Consider the following 16,069-nt stretch of genomic DNA (forward strand, 5'->3'; position numbering starts at 1 on the left):
AAATGTCATTTGGTTTTAGCACAAGCATGAGGTAACTCACTAAACTGTAGATCTGTAATTCTTCTTCATCCATTTTATATAAGCATTGGATAAATAATAACACCACCTTTTAATTAAAAAACATAATAATGATCATTTAGCAACGGATAAGGTAAAAGGTTCTCTCTGAAGACCTTTGTGAAACTACATGTTGCCCACAGTCAGTTTATAGAGATATTTTACAACTGTGACAAATAAGCCTTTAAAAACAGCAAGCTGAAATTATGGAGCGTTAGGTACTGATGTCAGAGAAAGGCCTGATATGTTGACTAATTGACTAATGTCAGCTGTAATCAGAACTTGGAACAATAATGATATTAAAGAATAAGAAGAATTAGCTCAATAATACACATTTATGTATTTGGTTTTTTAACTTTTCCAAACTGAAAAAACACCCCAAGTTCCCCTCAGAAAAATATAACATAACAAAACAAACAAAAAAATATTTTTTTTCTAGGCTAGTTTCCTTTTTTGTTTTGTGCCATGTTTGAAGCACCAAATGTCAGCTCCATGTGGAAAGGAACAAAATCTTTTGAAGCCAATGTTACCACTTCATAAGTAATCATAGTAAATACCTAAAAAAATGTTTATGGAATTCTTTTATTTTCTTGTATTAATTTGAGAAACATATGCTTGTTAAAGGAGCAAATGTTGATATTCACCTTGTGAATAACATTATTATCTAAACCTTTTCTCTGGTATTGTGCTCTCCCTTACAATGCCCCCCTGGTTCTAAAGTAAAAAGCACCAAACTTCCTCAAGAAGGATCAGAGGTGGGGGACAGTTACAGCAAGTCATCTGTATCCTGCAGTCTTCACTGGGAGGAGTACAATGTTTATAGTGGGGATTTTTTCCTCAGTTTTGTGGTTGACCTTTTGACTCTTCTAGGTGATTTCTTCATATCTCTTTCTCATTGTTTCTTAGCTTCAATTAACATAAGTAGCTACTGTTTGTTACACAGTGCCCAGGTTTGTCAAACCTTTACTATATGGAAGTCATAAGTTTGGTCAGAAAATAGTCACTTGACCTCCAGACCACTGTTAAAAAGAGGTAAACAAGTTCTGGCCAGAGCAAGCCCAGAGAGGGCTGAATGCTGTGCACTGTCAGGCTAGTACATAGCCTGAAGTCTTTTACTACTAAGAACAGCAATTACTGGATTACATGTTTGTATTATTTGTCAGGACCATCATACCTAGAAGAATGGGGAAAAAAATACTGATAACTATTTGTAAAAAAACGCTTATTCCTTTTATGTCATTGTTTGATTTTAGCTTGGGAGCAACAGTGCAGTTCTCTTGTGATGAAGATTATGTGCTACAAGGTTCAAAAAGCATCACCTGTCAGAGGATAGCTGAAGTTTTTGCTGCATGGAGTGATCATAGACCTGTGTGTAAAGGTAAAGAGGAATTCTTACCCTTACATTGCTTTGTTCATTTTACATCTAGCTATTGTTTTATAGCCAATCCTATTAAATTAATATTTTGTAAGTAAGAAGTTTTATTCCTACTGTCCCCACTTTTTTAGTAAAAATGTCCCAACTATACTATTTTGTTTAATATTGTATTATTTTAATATTTATTATTATAAAAAAACCTTTGTATTTAAGTATGCTTATTTTACTTGGGAACTTAAATTATGAAGTTTGCTTTATAATAAGCTGATGAAAATCTATCACATGCTAAATATTAAGGCTCACCAAGATGGATTTCAGATTTGAATTTATTCAATACACAATCAGTAGTTCACGAAGCATCTTCATTACATATGTGCTAAGCAGATGAGAAAGACTTGTATTTAGGATCGATAAGGTTTGGAGAAGTAAGTCTATGCCTGGTTTTGACCCTGACCAAATGGATAAAGGGCAAAAAATGTCAGATAAGAAAAGCACAAAGTCATTCTGCTGAATATATTTGGCATCCAAATACTGTGGCTAGTATGATGAATAACTAAATCAAGGAATTAAAGTGGTAGTGTACATATATATATATATATATTTCTATATATAATGAAAATATTGGTGTGTACATATACCTGTAAATTGACATAACAGCAAAACTATGTATTGAAGAGTACAGTTTATTCACAACTGGTTATGGGAAACAGAATGGACATTTATCTTGTAATTCATGGATACTTATACTAATGTCCAGAGAGAACTGTGAGATGTTTCTCAACAGTGGAAGAGGGCAAAAATATCTGAGGGTGGTATCCAAATGATATATAGTAGAAATTCACAAAAGCAGGAAAATTACATGGGTGATTTATTTTTTGGCTAATAATGAACTAGGAAGTCTAAATGGGACTCACTATTGATAATAACGAAGTACTAGATGTAACTTGGAATAATCAGCTTCTCAAATGTGAGGTGACAAAAAGCTTAAGTGTTACAGCTACAGAAACAAGTCTACAATGGATCACATTAGTATATGCTTCAATAATAGCATATCACATAAACAAGTAAAAAGTTTAATTGTATAGGTATAAATATGCATAATAACATTTTATATTCTATTACTGTATACCCTAAGTATGTGTAATTACTAGAGCTTGCTAAAGAGATACAGGCACATATACATAGCAGGATTAATCATGTAATGAGCATAAATGAAGCTTTTATTTATAGTAAAATTAGTAAGGCTTTATTTACTAGAGTTTTTCAGAGTGTTCACGTATCCTAAATTGGATACCTGTCTTAGGATGGTAGTCTCTTAATCTTCCAATGTAACCAACTGGATGCTGTATATAAGGGCATTCACATGCAGTGTTAAACAATGTGACAGCATCTATTAGTCTTGTCTGTGGATTGCTTATTGGAGGAAGTTGTCAGATACAGCTGCTTAAATCAAGGACCCCATCTCCCACCTTAGGTGCTTAAAACTATACAGTGCGAGTACCCCTGATTTTCCCCACTATGGATATTAAGTTTCAAGGCAGGTGTGAACCAGTGAAAATAGGATAGAAGAAAATATTAAAAAGGATCAAAATTCTGTATATTCTGTAAAATATAATCTAGTATAAACAGGTGGAAAAGAACTGGGCTGCTTTGGTCTAGATAAAGATGAATCCAGTGAAAGAAGAGGGAAAGCATAAAATATAATGGGCTATAATTGTGCAAAGGAAGGTTTATGCTTGGACACTAGCAAAACATTCTGAAGTAAAGAATATCTGGGTATGTGAGTAGTTTTCAAGAACGTGAGATATACATATATGCAAAAGAGATTAAATACGTGCAGTCTCATCTGCAGTTAGTGTGATGGGCTAAATATCTTTTCAAAGTTCTTCCAACCCCTATTTTCTGTGGTTTATAAATGAAAGAACACCCAGATTTAAAAAATGATTCATGGAGGAAAAAAAAAATCATCATTAATATAACAAATCAGCATGGATGCATGACAGGATTTATATATTTCTTGTATGATAACCATGATAAAATGATATTCTAAAGATTCTTGGCTTTCATATCCCACATAAATGGTAACTATACCACAAATCTTTCTGTCCTCTGTGTATTGTGTATTTTGTAATACAAATTAGTAATCTGTCATTGAAAAGACACTTTACAAGGAAAGCATACTGCTATTAGTATTTCATTTATCAATACCACACACACGATCAGTTTTTTTTAAAAAGTATCTCTGCTACACAGACAATAAAGTGTTATCAGCAGTACTGTGATAAGACTGAGATGTATGCATAGCTACTTGTAAGTTTAGAAAGGCAGATCAGTAGCTTTTGGGGACTATGACCTCAAGCGTAAGTGGTTGTTAAATATAATGTTTTCACTTTTGTACAAGTTTTGAATTCTGAATAGCAGCAGGTACTTAAGTATAAAAGGGCAACTACATTCTTAATTTTTGATTTTCTTCCTCAGTATGACTATATTTAAGAGCTACCATTGTATGATTTAGAAATCACATCTCTAAACATGCGCCTAATGATAAAGTAAAGCATTAATACTGAATTAGAAAAAAAAACACAAAACCAAACAAAAAACAGTAAATCCATTGGAAACTAGCAGTTTTGATAAACATCTACTTAAATGTGAAACTGCAGGATATGTATTAACTAAATATCCAAAACCAGCATAGTTCACAGGTAGAACATGTGTTTTGCAACACTCATCAACTTCATACAACTAGCTGATTCCACCTTAAAATGCAAAGGACCAATATTAAGAAAGTTTTTAGGAATTGATACAACGCCGTATGTTGAAAAGTCAGACAGATGGTATAGATATTATAGTTTTTCAAATATAAAATGCTTTAGAGCGTCATTAGTTGCATTAAACGTACTGATTTAAGTACCTTTGGTGTACTATAATTTTGGTTCTTTTGATTAACAAGATGTTTCAGTTAGACACTTAGATGTACTAAAACTGGCATATAAATATTTCTTCTAGACTAATAATTATGTCTTTAAGATTCATGCACAGAACATACAATAAACATTTTGAAAGAATTTTGCATAAGTAGCATAAATACCACATAATAACATGTAGAAAGTATCTGCAAAAATATGTGTGCATCTGCTTATCAAACTTGCATGTTTGTGTACAAACCATTTGGGCAAACAAATTAGGCAGTCATGCATGAATGTTGTTGTAAACTAATGCAGCTTTGCAGGTAGTGAAGGCACAGGTGGTGTTTTAGATACTTCACCTGTTATTCTTTAAAATGTCACTTAAAGTGCTGCTTTTTTACCATGTGGTGTTTCCTATTTGAACAGCACAGATTGCAATTGTTTTCACATAAATTATATTGTGCACACACAAAAAATCCCACAGTAATGATACATTTTTCAAAAATGGCATGTCAATATCAATAATTAGTTACATTAATATACTGCAATTGGCCAGAGTTCTAAACAGGAACTTTCTAATTCTGGTAGATGCATTGGATTTGACATCATAAATCCTCAGGACTTGTTCTCAAAGGGCACATGAGTGGCTGGGTATAACTGCCTGCCAAAAATGAAAGATTAACTCTCTTTAGGAAATATTACATGATACCAGCTGGAACTGGCATAAAATCATATTCATCAAAGTGAATCTGGAATAAGTCTGAAGCATTTGTACAGAAGAAATATAATAGGACTTTGAGAAGGAAAACTGATACATCACTTCCAAAATGTAAACAAATATTGTAGATTATCAACATCTTTAAGACCTTAAGACTAGTTTCCAGGAAAATACTACTCTGGAGGTTTGGCTGATTTTTGAACCTTCTGACTTCTAGAAGAGACTATGAGAAAATTCTAAAGTTTTATCAGATATCCTGACTAGGTTTAATTGCAGTTGAGTTATCTTGTAGTTTAACAACAATTATCCTTTCTTTTTGTGTCATTTTTTAAATTTTGAAAATGTATTTTATAATTTATCTCTCCCATCACACTAGCAAAATAGTGTTTGTTCATGTAGCTAGACCTGGTGAATAAACAAGGAAGAAAATCAAGGTATTTACCCCATTGTGATTTAATGACAAGGTGTATTGAAAAGAAGTTAGAATTTTGAGCTATGGGAAATGCATGGCTTTATGTTGTAGGCAAGCAGATAAATTAACATAAACAACAGGTGAAAACTAACTGGTCACTTTCTGCATTTTATTAAAATTTTAAAGTGGATTCATTCCTTCAGGCACTTGTGTTTTAGCTGGATTTTTTTCAAGATCATTATATCATGCAAGCCTAAAATTCTACTGGGGATTTTAAAATCTGTTCCAATTTAATTGGCCTCATGCAAATCTTGTAGCGTACCATTGTTACAGCAGAACAAGCAATGACTTCCCATCCTTCCTGAGAAATAAAAAAATATATTAAAAAAATGACATGTGAATCTTTGCCCAGGCATTTCTTGCATATTGAGTTACAGTTGAAGTCTGTTACTTGAAAGGTGAAAATTTTTGCGGTTGTTAGCTATTTCATATCCCAAGAAACTAGGAATACATATGGTTGTAATAACATGATTGCTTACATTGACTTCTCTGTGACTTCATTCAAGAAAAGTTTAAACATTTCAGGATTGAGACCCTGCTTATTTATCTGCCTTGGGTTTCAGTATTCCACCTACAGGGCAATGCTGTTCTACAAAGCCAACTTGCTTAAGCAGAAACAATAATCTACTTTATGAAACTATTTGCCAGTTGATAAATCTCTTCCTCTCATTTACGTTTCAGGAAATGAAAACAGATCTATTCACAGTTGGTCGATAGCCTTTTTATTTTCATGCCTGACGCTCCTGTTTTCTGCTTGCTTGTTTCTCAGGGCCCTGTGAAACATTTATGAATGCTGCCTTTTATAAGTCTGCTGGCAAGTCAGCAAGTTCTGCAACAAGTACAGTATTTTGGAAAGCTTATCTAATCTGTAGAAAGACAATGTGGCTTTGAAATAATTCTTTGTATCAGAGAAAGCAAAAGGACAGGCATGATTTATGGTTTAAATCATGATCATCCAATTAATAGGCAGGCTACAAAGTTAATTTAGATTATTAATAGAAAAAGGAACAAATGATACTCTGTATTTGAACTGGGGTCTCATAAATTTAGAACACCATTTGTTTGCTTCATATTGCTATTCTGGCCAGTTTATTTCACTGACTAAAGTGATTTTTATAACAATGAATTCATGGACTCAGTATTTTTCATTTAGTAGATTGTAAAAATAAGCTTGATTAACTTAACAGCTTGGGTATGCAAGCAAAATGTACATTGAGCTTTAATTCTTGCCTTTATAGATACCTTTACTTACCTATAGTACATTTTTTAAAATTACACCTTTGCCTCACTTCTCTTTGAAATGCAGATGTATCTGGACCTCCTAAATGTGTTGCTGACTAACAATGTATGTGTATATGTATATACACACTCATATACGCAGGTAACACATCATAGATAAAGAGGGCTGAAAGTGGTCCTAACAGGTCAGCACTACTTCCTTCCTCTGGCTGTATTTATTCCCAGATGTTTGTCTGATGTTATTGATTTCCAAGGAGAGTGCTCTTAGATCTTACTCAGGTGCTCTAGTCTTTCATTAGCCTTGCAAGTAGAATTCTTATAATTCAAATGTGAACGCTTGTTGCTGTACTGATTTCAATAGTTGCTTCTATATAAAGTACAGGTTATTTAATTCTTCTTTTCAATGGCTTATTGTTTACTTCAAAAACTCTTGCTCTTTTTTAACACACAGCAGTTCAATCAGTCCTTCCTCGTGGATTATATTTATAGACCTCCAGCCTTTTTCATAATATTCTCAGTGGTTTTGTGTCTGTCTTAAAATAACAGTTTCTAAAAATGGGCTTTAGAAGGGGCTTTCCCAGTGCTCAGTGGAGAGGAAGAATTATTTCTCGCATTTTCATGCATTGTTCTACCTATAACTATATGCATGTCTTCCAGTTTGATTGTCTTTTCATAACAGTAGGATATTTTTAACTCAGGTTATGTTTCTGAGCTACTGTAATCCCTGAAGACTTGCTGCCAAATGACTTACTCCTTATACTGTATTTATGATTTGATTATTCCTGCTTTTGTGCTTTGACCTATACTTGTCTCTGATGAATTGGATCCTATTTTAATATTATTTCTTCAGTTTCTCCTTTTTAATTCTGATTAGGTTTGCTGATATATTCACAGACCTTCCCAACTCTTTGTTAAATGCAGACTTAATAATTATGCACTTAATTTTGCTGTCCAAGGTATTAATGAAAGTGCCAAATGAACCCGACCCAGGACAAACCTCTGTGAAACCCCATTCAGTTATTCTTTCCTTTGACACTGAGACACTGATGAAGAATCAGAGGAGTCTAGTCTCGAAGAGACATCGGGAAATCATCTGATCTGTTGCAAGCAGAGTTTTAGATTAAGTAATCCATGGCTGTCTCAAGCCAAGTCTTCACTACTTCCAGTGATGGAGTTTCCAACACTTCTTTCAGCAATCTGTTTCAATGTTTAATAGTTATTACAAGGGATTTTTGTGGGGTTTTTTGTTGTTGTTTTTTTTGTTTTGTTTTGTTTTGTTGTGGGGGTTTTTTTTGGTAATATTCAGATGGAATTTCTCCTGAAGAAACTTGTGGCTGTCAGCTTTTATTCTGCCTCCATGCAGCCCTGTGAAGAGAGTATCTCTGTGTTTTCTGTAACTACCTTTTAAATAGCAAAGGGCTGTGATTAGATTCCTCCTTGAGGGTTCTGATCCTTAGGTTGAACAAACCCAGTTCCTTCAATCTTTCTTCATCTGTCAAGTTCTCCAGTCTTCTTAGTGGTCTTCCACTGGAACTTTTCCAATTGCTCAATATCTCTCTTAACCTGGAGGAACCACAAATGGACAGTATTCCACATGTGGCCTAACAAATACTGAGTAGGAGTGAATAATCACAGCCCTTCATTCGCGAGCTCCATTCTTACTGATACAGCCCCAGACAGTTTGTGCTTTGCTACCAAGACCCATTGTTGGGTTTTGTTCAGCTTCTTGTCCGCTGAGACCCCCAGGTGCCTTTCAGCAGAACTGCTCCCCAGACAGTCAGCCCTTATCTGCACTACTTCTGGGGTTTATTTTATCCCATGTGTAGGACTTTACATTAGCTTGTAATTCTTGTTGGGCCAGCCTTCTAGTCCACTGAGGTCTGTATAGTAGCTCTTTCTTCTGGTGCAACTACCTATCCTCCCTCTTCAAACTTGGCGAGTGTGGATTCAATCCCATCGTTCAAATCAGTTTTAAAGGTAATGAATACTATCAGACCCATTACTGACCCATGAGGAGCTCCACCCATAAGTGTCTGCCAGTTCGACTCTGAGCATTTAACCACCATCCTTTGAACTCTGCAGTATGGCTAGTTTTCCAAAGATCTTCTGGTCTGTCTGCCCCAATGTGTTTTATGAGTTTGTGAAGAAGGTGTTGAAGGACACTGTCAGACATCTTCCTAAATTCAAGGTAAATGATGTCCTTTCATCCACTGGGTATGTTTTTTCATCATAGGAGGCAACTATGTTGATCCACTTTATTCTGCTACTTGTCTTTCCTTATGCCCTTTTAGTGTCTTAAACTATGATGCTGGGGTTATTGCAGCAAAGGACAACATTGAGGGTCATGACTCTCAGGCAAATCTCATTTTTTAACAGTAATTCTAAAAAGGCAGCACTCCTGTGTGGTATACTATGCAGTTCCATTATGATGTTGTCAAAAGTTCACTACAACAATCTCCCAGATTGCTTTTGCACCACAGTGTTGCTTTCCTAGCAAGTATCAGGGTAGCTGGAGTTCCTAGGAGACCTAGGGCCTGCAGACTCAAGGCTTCTGTGAGTTATCTGGGGAAAGCTTGGTTCTGCTCAGGTGGTCTGTACCAGACAGCTACCATGAGATTTCCTCTGATGGAGATCTTGCTGATTTTGAAACAAAGGCTCTCTAGAGAACTGTTCTCTTGTTGTTGGTAAACATCATGCACTCAACCCTGTATTTTACATAGAGGCCAAGCACTCCTTTTCTACCCATTCTGTATTTCCTGGATAGCTTGTAACCATCCATTGCAGGGCACCAATGATGGTGAGCTATCATACTGAATGTCTATAATACCAATGAGATCATAACTCTTCCACTCAGTGTGGAGTCCCAGTCTAGCTTGTTTCTCAGGCTGCATACACTGGCACACTGCAAAGTGGCTCAGACAAGGACTGTGTGTCTGAGCTGTCAAATGCAGCTCCTGAGTGGAGTGAGGACTGACAGGGTTTACCATAGCTCTGTCACACATGCTCTCCAACAGGATGATCCCAGTTTACAGCTGCAGCACATCAGAGCTGCCTTTAAGCAAGGTCAGCTGAGCTCCTAGAAGTGCAAAAAGAAGGCATATATGCAGGATCCCAATAGTGGACAGCAAATTTTAGATTACATTAATGATACAGACTATTGTGAATGCTTTCAAAGTTGAAAGAAAAATGTAGTGATGGTTTCTGTTAGTTGTGTAAAATGGAGACAAAATCTATCATTGTGAAACTTTGACTATGGTGTGAAATCTGGCCACTTTCTTAGGGAGACTATTCCTTTTAGATTTTTAATAGATATTCATCACATTAATCTTCCAGTCATCAATTATGTTGTAATTCTTAGGCAGTTCAATGCTGTTTATTATTTCTAAAACATGCAGTTATTATTGTCATTTTAACAAATGTAGTATTTATTCAGTATTAATTCACGTTTGCACTTGTGGAATGACTGCGTCTTCTCAAGTACAGGTAATTACCAGTGTATCACATTTAAGATGTTGTCGTGGTTTGACCCCAGCTAATTTGACCCCAGGTAATTAAGCACCACACAGCCACTCGCTCACTCCTCCCTCACCCAGAGCGGTGAGGAGGAGAACTGGAAAGGAATGTAAAACTGGAGGGTAGAGATAAGAACAATTTAGTAATTGGAGTAAAATAAAAACTAAAGAACAACAGTAATGGTAACAATAACAGTTACAATGAAAACGAGGGAGAAGGGGAGAGGAATGAAAACCAAAGGTAAGGGAGAAAGGAAAACAATTGACGCAAAATACAACTGCTCACCACCTGCTGACCAATGCCCAGACAGCCCCTGGGCAATGATTCACAGGACCCGGTCATCACCACCACCCCACCCCAGTTTATATACCCGAAGTGATGTCCCATGGTATGGAATATCTCTTTAGCTAGTTCAGGTCAGCAGTCCTGGCTGTGTCCCCTCCCAGCTTCCCATGTCCCTCCAGCCCTTTCGCTGGCAAGGCCTGAGGAACTAAAAAGTCCCTAACCTACTACAAACACCACCTGGCAACAACCAAAAACATCGATGTGCCATCAATATTGTGTTTACACCAAATCCAAAACACAGCACTGCACCAGCCACTAAGAAGAAAATTAACCTTTATGACAGCCAAAACCAGGACAGATGCTTAAGGAAATGCTTCTAAAGAAGAATTAGAGATGTAGAATAATTTTTTTTTGTGTGTGTGTGTGTGTGTTAGGTTGTTTGTGAAGAACTTTTCTTTTTTAAAATTTGACATGGAGTGAGAAAAAAATCTCTTGAAACAAGGACTCATTACATCTAGTGAAGAGATGTATTGCCTTATATTCTAGAAGCAGTGACAGACATTTCACAGGCACCCTATCCCATCCCTTCATATTGTTTTGATTACAGTACTGTAAATCTGGTTATCTGACAAAAAATTACAAAGGAACTGAAAGTTTGATAAATTCTTTGATATTAGCTGTCCCTCTTACCATTCCCAAAAGGTGACTAACACAGGGAAATGTCTGCTATAGCATCTTCCATCTTCAGTAAAGATCTGCTGAAAAAATAAGATGCTATTTTTTTCCCTGGTTAGAACACCAAGGCTTTACCATTTCCCTCCAGGTCTGATCAAGTGTCAGGACAGTATCGATTGTACTGGTTATTTTCTGTCTGTTGGCAGTGGCTACAAATTAAATCTATTCTAAGTTTCAACAGACTTGATTTTCATATTATTGACCATGACAAGTTGCTTAGACAGTTCTGGCCTCTTCACAAATAAAATGTTGTTCTCCTTTAAGCATTTTTTCTTTTTTCTCTCTCTTTTTTTTTAACCACTTCTTCTACTTGCACATTTAAGTATTAGATATAGTTCACACGAAATAAACATTAGGACATTCAGTCCTACATTCTCTTTCAGAAGCAAACCCAAAATTAAATAAGCTGTACTGCAATACAGAAGTACTTTTCCTAAACAATGACTGAAGAATAAAGTGTATGCTTAAATCTTAAATTATAAAATCCTGTATTTCCTGATCTTTTATGATTTTAAGTTTACTTAGAGTTGTGTTGATAACTGAAACTGCAGTGCACACTATGTGGTGAAAGTCTTACCAGTGCAGAGCTAACATAACTGAAACACCGTTAGTGAGCTAAACACAATTTATATTTATATTGGCAGAGGAATTGAAGTCTTCAAGCATAAGAAGTTTTATTTAAAATTAACTCACCAAAAATTGATATCTTCCAGTTTTTAAACATGGATGTGACTATTGCCCTTTAATATTGCTACTGTTACGCACTGCAGATTTCTGAATTTAAAGAAATGCACTAAATTATACTACAAAAGAACTGGGAAGAAAGGATTACATTCAAGTAGCTCAAATATTATCAGTGTCTTAACTAATGGGGTGCAACATGAAAAATATTCCCTTTATTAATTGGAATTATAAGTCATTTTGAATAGATATAATTCAAATAAGATAGGTAATTGCAGGGAAAATGTGGGAATGCTCCTCAAAACTCTGTATTTTGAAATTAAATTTAAAGCAATGGGCACCAAAAACTCATTACTGTTAGTTTATGGTTTGAACTTTGTGAACAAATTAACCAGGACATGAGAAAACTATCTGTAAAAAATCTGTATCTGTTGCTTCCTGCATATTGACATAAATGTCATATCTCATTGTAATGTTAGGCAAACATAAATTTAAGTAATACCTTGAAGAGGTACTACATATAAATTATATCCTAAATTCAAAGACTGAATAATTCTGGTATTATACCATCAATTGAATGTATTTTAGATGATAATGTATAAAATATATCTTAAATGGTTTTGTAATACTTCTGTAAAGACATAGGTGTCAAAGTAAGAGCCTATAAGTCAGTAGGAATACATCTTTTATACATATGTGGTTGTAAAACTTCAAAAATATGTCCAGCTAAGTTTTATGACTTCTACAGCCAGATTGGTATGAGTTTTTTACTAAACAATATGGACTGTTACAGTATTTATTATGTAGGAGGCCTGGTTTATAGGCATTTTTATATATCCCTTTTGCATAGCTGGGCAATGAGAAATCACAACTGAGTTGTTAAAATTCTTTGCAAATGCCTATAAGATACAGAAAATACTATGTAAAAACTAGTTGTTAACACACAGCTAGATAGTTAATATTATCACATCACAGAAAACCTCAAAATATCATTATGCATCAGAGGCTATGGCTATATATTATATTATTACATGATGTCCACGTAAATATTTTCCTACCCAATAGACAATGCTGAGTGGAAAGATTTGCATCATTTTAGCCAAATCTATTATTTTAATTGCCTTTTATTTTTTTCCCCTTTTTTCTTTTTTTTTTTTTCTTTTCTTAATTTGGATAAGGTGTGTTAGTGCTTCTTAGGACACATGGCTAACAAAGTCAATAAATTTTTATACTATTATAATCAACAACATTTAAGGTATGAGCAACTGCGGCGACAGGAAGGTTCTTCCAAAGTTAGAAAGTATGTCTGGTTCTTAGATGGACCGTTTTAAACAGGTTTGTTGTTCCACATATATGCATATGGTGACACAGGCAAGTGATGTTTTGAGGTTTTACATGTTTTTTCATTTTTTTTTAGGAAAAAGATTATAATTGAAAAAAAATAAGGCCACAGGAAATACTGAAGAGGATAGAATTAAAGATTTCAGAATTAGGAATCTGGATTGCCCTTAAAGAGAGATTTATGTATTCCACTCAGCTGGGAGATTTTCTTCACAGAAGATGCTCTCGCCTCTGTAAAATCTAATGAAAAAAAATATGAAAATTCAGTATTTGGCATTGTAAATGCCAGTAATTTGTTTTCCCTGCTGGTCATTGATAGTAGCTCATCAATATTCTTCAAAGTATTTTAAGAAGTTATTCCAGGAACAAGTTATTCCCATGCCTAGGTATGGCAAAGCTGTGTCTGTGTCTGTGGGGAAGAGGATAATTTCTCCCTGAAGGAAAGCTAAAATAATTAAACTTTAAAGACTTAAAATAGTCTAGGCAAAATACTGTGATAAACTGTAGGAAATAATCTGGATTTGGGTAAAGGTTAGGATGGGTACTTGATACTTAATGTGTAATTTCCATAACTCTAGAGATTATTCAAGTAGAGACTCAGAGATGCTTTAAAGATACTACTGGGAATATGGTGTTCCCAAGCAATGTCAAAAGATGGGTGACCTAATAAATAAAGCAAAAGCATGAAGAAAGGAATTCTGGGCTTGTCATTGAATTATTGTGTCACCTGGGGCCATTATCTGATGTCTTAAAGTGCACCTGCCCTGGTGTTTTCTGTTGTCTAGTGCTAGGCTTATAGAGGGCTCAGTAAAGAGTAAACAGTGATTGTGGAACCCAAACAAAATTCAGATAATCTGAAAACAGTAATTTTTTAAGTGGGGATATTCTTTCTGCAAAAGTTACATCCCTTTCTACCTCACAGAGGTATTATGAAAATGAAATAATTAGACATTATAAATAAATTTTAAATCTTTAAGTCTTGGTAGATGTGAAGATGTTTTTTACACAAATGCGCTACAGTTTTGTGACATATTGTTAATTAGTAATATCTAGAATATGCATTGACTGTAGCTCTTTATAAAGGCAATATATTCCTCATTGCTCAGTTGGGCTTGTAAATGTAATAAAATCCTGTTTTCCAGCAGCTGTCTACTTTATATGCCTAGTAATGTATGCTACATTTTACTTGTACATACATTATCCTATGTGAAGATCCAGATCTTGTCATTACTTATTTCAGTACTGCTTATTAATTATTCTACTTTCCAGAGCATCAGCTAAAGAGACACTAAAAAAATCATGGAAAAAAATACATGCTTATAATTAAATGTATTCCAGTCTTTGTAAATAAGATTCAAACCCAGCATACTGTGACAGTTTCTGTATTAATTAAAATATATAAATATTAGTTGGGGGTTCTTTTAAATAGACATGGCAAACTATTCTGTATGTAAATACATGATCTTATGTCCAAAAGACCTGAGCACCTCTAAGTACTAAAAGAAATTTTGAAAACCAATAATTGAATCTAATAACTACAGAAAAAAATACTCGTGAATTAGGGTATTGTCTAGAGGAAATATGAAAAAGGAGAACAAAAAGCTTGGAGCATCTGAAAGCTGGATAGCTGAGAATATAGGGGAAATAAGAGCTGAGAGAAAAATATTGCTCCAAAAATCTGCACAGACATGATACAAAGTTGACAGGAGCATCCCTTGGCTTGGAAAAATATATGAAGTATACAGATGCCTGGCTGCTCACTTTGTAATTAAAGTAACAAATATTATTTTTTTTTACACATAAAGGAAGAATTCTAAGTTATCTTATCCTTGCATAGAAAGAATGGCATAGACTACCATTAAGTTAACTTGGCTTGATTTTTTCTAAGCTGAAATATAGAACATCTTTAAAAAGGGCACTGAAGTTTAAGGAATTTCAATACTTACAGGTGCAGTTCCATGCGAAAGTTAAAAATTGTCCTTTATCTGTAACAACATTAACATAAAATTAATACAATAAATCTTGATTGTCATAATTACTTTTCTAAAATATTTTTTCTAAATTTTCTAAAAGGTTAATGCTAAGCACTACCTATGAGGTGATATGTCAGATTTCTAGCCCAACTTATGTTAGTCAAATCGTTTTGCTGGGGTTTTTTTGTTTGTTTTGTATTGTTTTGTTTGGTTTTTTTCCCTAAAAGAAAAATGTGGGAAGCTTGTTTGAAAGTCTACTCTATTATTTTTAACTTCATTAAGTCATGTTTTTTTCCTTCTTTTTTCTATTTCCCCTTTGACTGAGAGTATAATGTGACCTTGTTAGGTGAAAATATCATGCCTGAAGTCTTTTTTATCTGATTTAATCTCAATAAAAATGCCATCCTTCTAATATAAAGTTTTGAGACAAGCAATGAAGAGCTGTTCAAATAGGTTGATGGGTAGTTAAGAGAAAGGGCTCATTCCTTGTAGTCAAAAGGATTTATGTCTGCTTTTCTACATTTTTTTGTCTTTGGATTTCCAACTCAAAAATTCACAGGAAATATAAATAATACAACTTTGAGCCAAACAAATCAAAAAACTCTCAAAAAAATTTACCTCAAAACTAATTATATCCAGCTCTTAAGAAAGTAGAGAGTGATTGTAAAAAATTCCAGAGATTTTTTTTTCCTGAAATACATATTTTAGTAATCTATTTTCAGATTAGAATTATATATTGGTACTCTGATGTTTTCTAGTCTTAAAAAAAAGAAC

General features: G+C 34.4%; 1 protein-coding gene across 2 annotated transcripts in view; it reads left to right on the top strand.

The window, feature by feature from the left end:
* The window catches only part of CSMD3 (CUB and Sushi multiple domains 3), a 720,137-nt gene that overhangs the window by 302,424 nt on the left and 401,644 nt on the right, over positions 1 to 16,069 (top strand). For both annotated transcript variants that reach the window (XM_037381737.1, XM_037381738.1), the window contains one exon: positions 1,311 to 1,435. In XM_037381737.1, coding sequence (XP_037237634.1) covers positions 1,311 to 1,435 — 125 coding nt within the window. The remainder of the gene's footprint in view (positions 1 to 1,310; positions 1,436 to 16,069) is intronic.

The sequence above is a fragment of the Falco rusticolus genome, chromosome 3 (genome assembly GCF_015220075.1).
Source record: "Falco rusticolus isolate bFalRus1 chromosome 3, bFalRus1.pri, whole genome shotgun sequence".
In the NCBI taxonomy this organism is placed as follows: domain Eukaryota; kingdom Metazoa; phylum Chordata; class Aves; order Falconiformes; family Falconidae; genus Falco; species Falco rusticolus.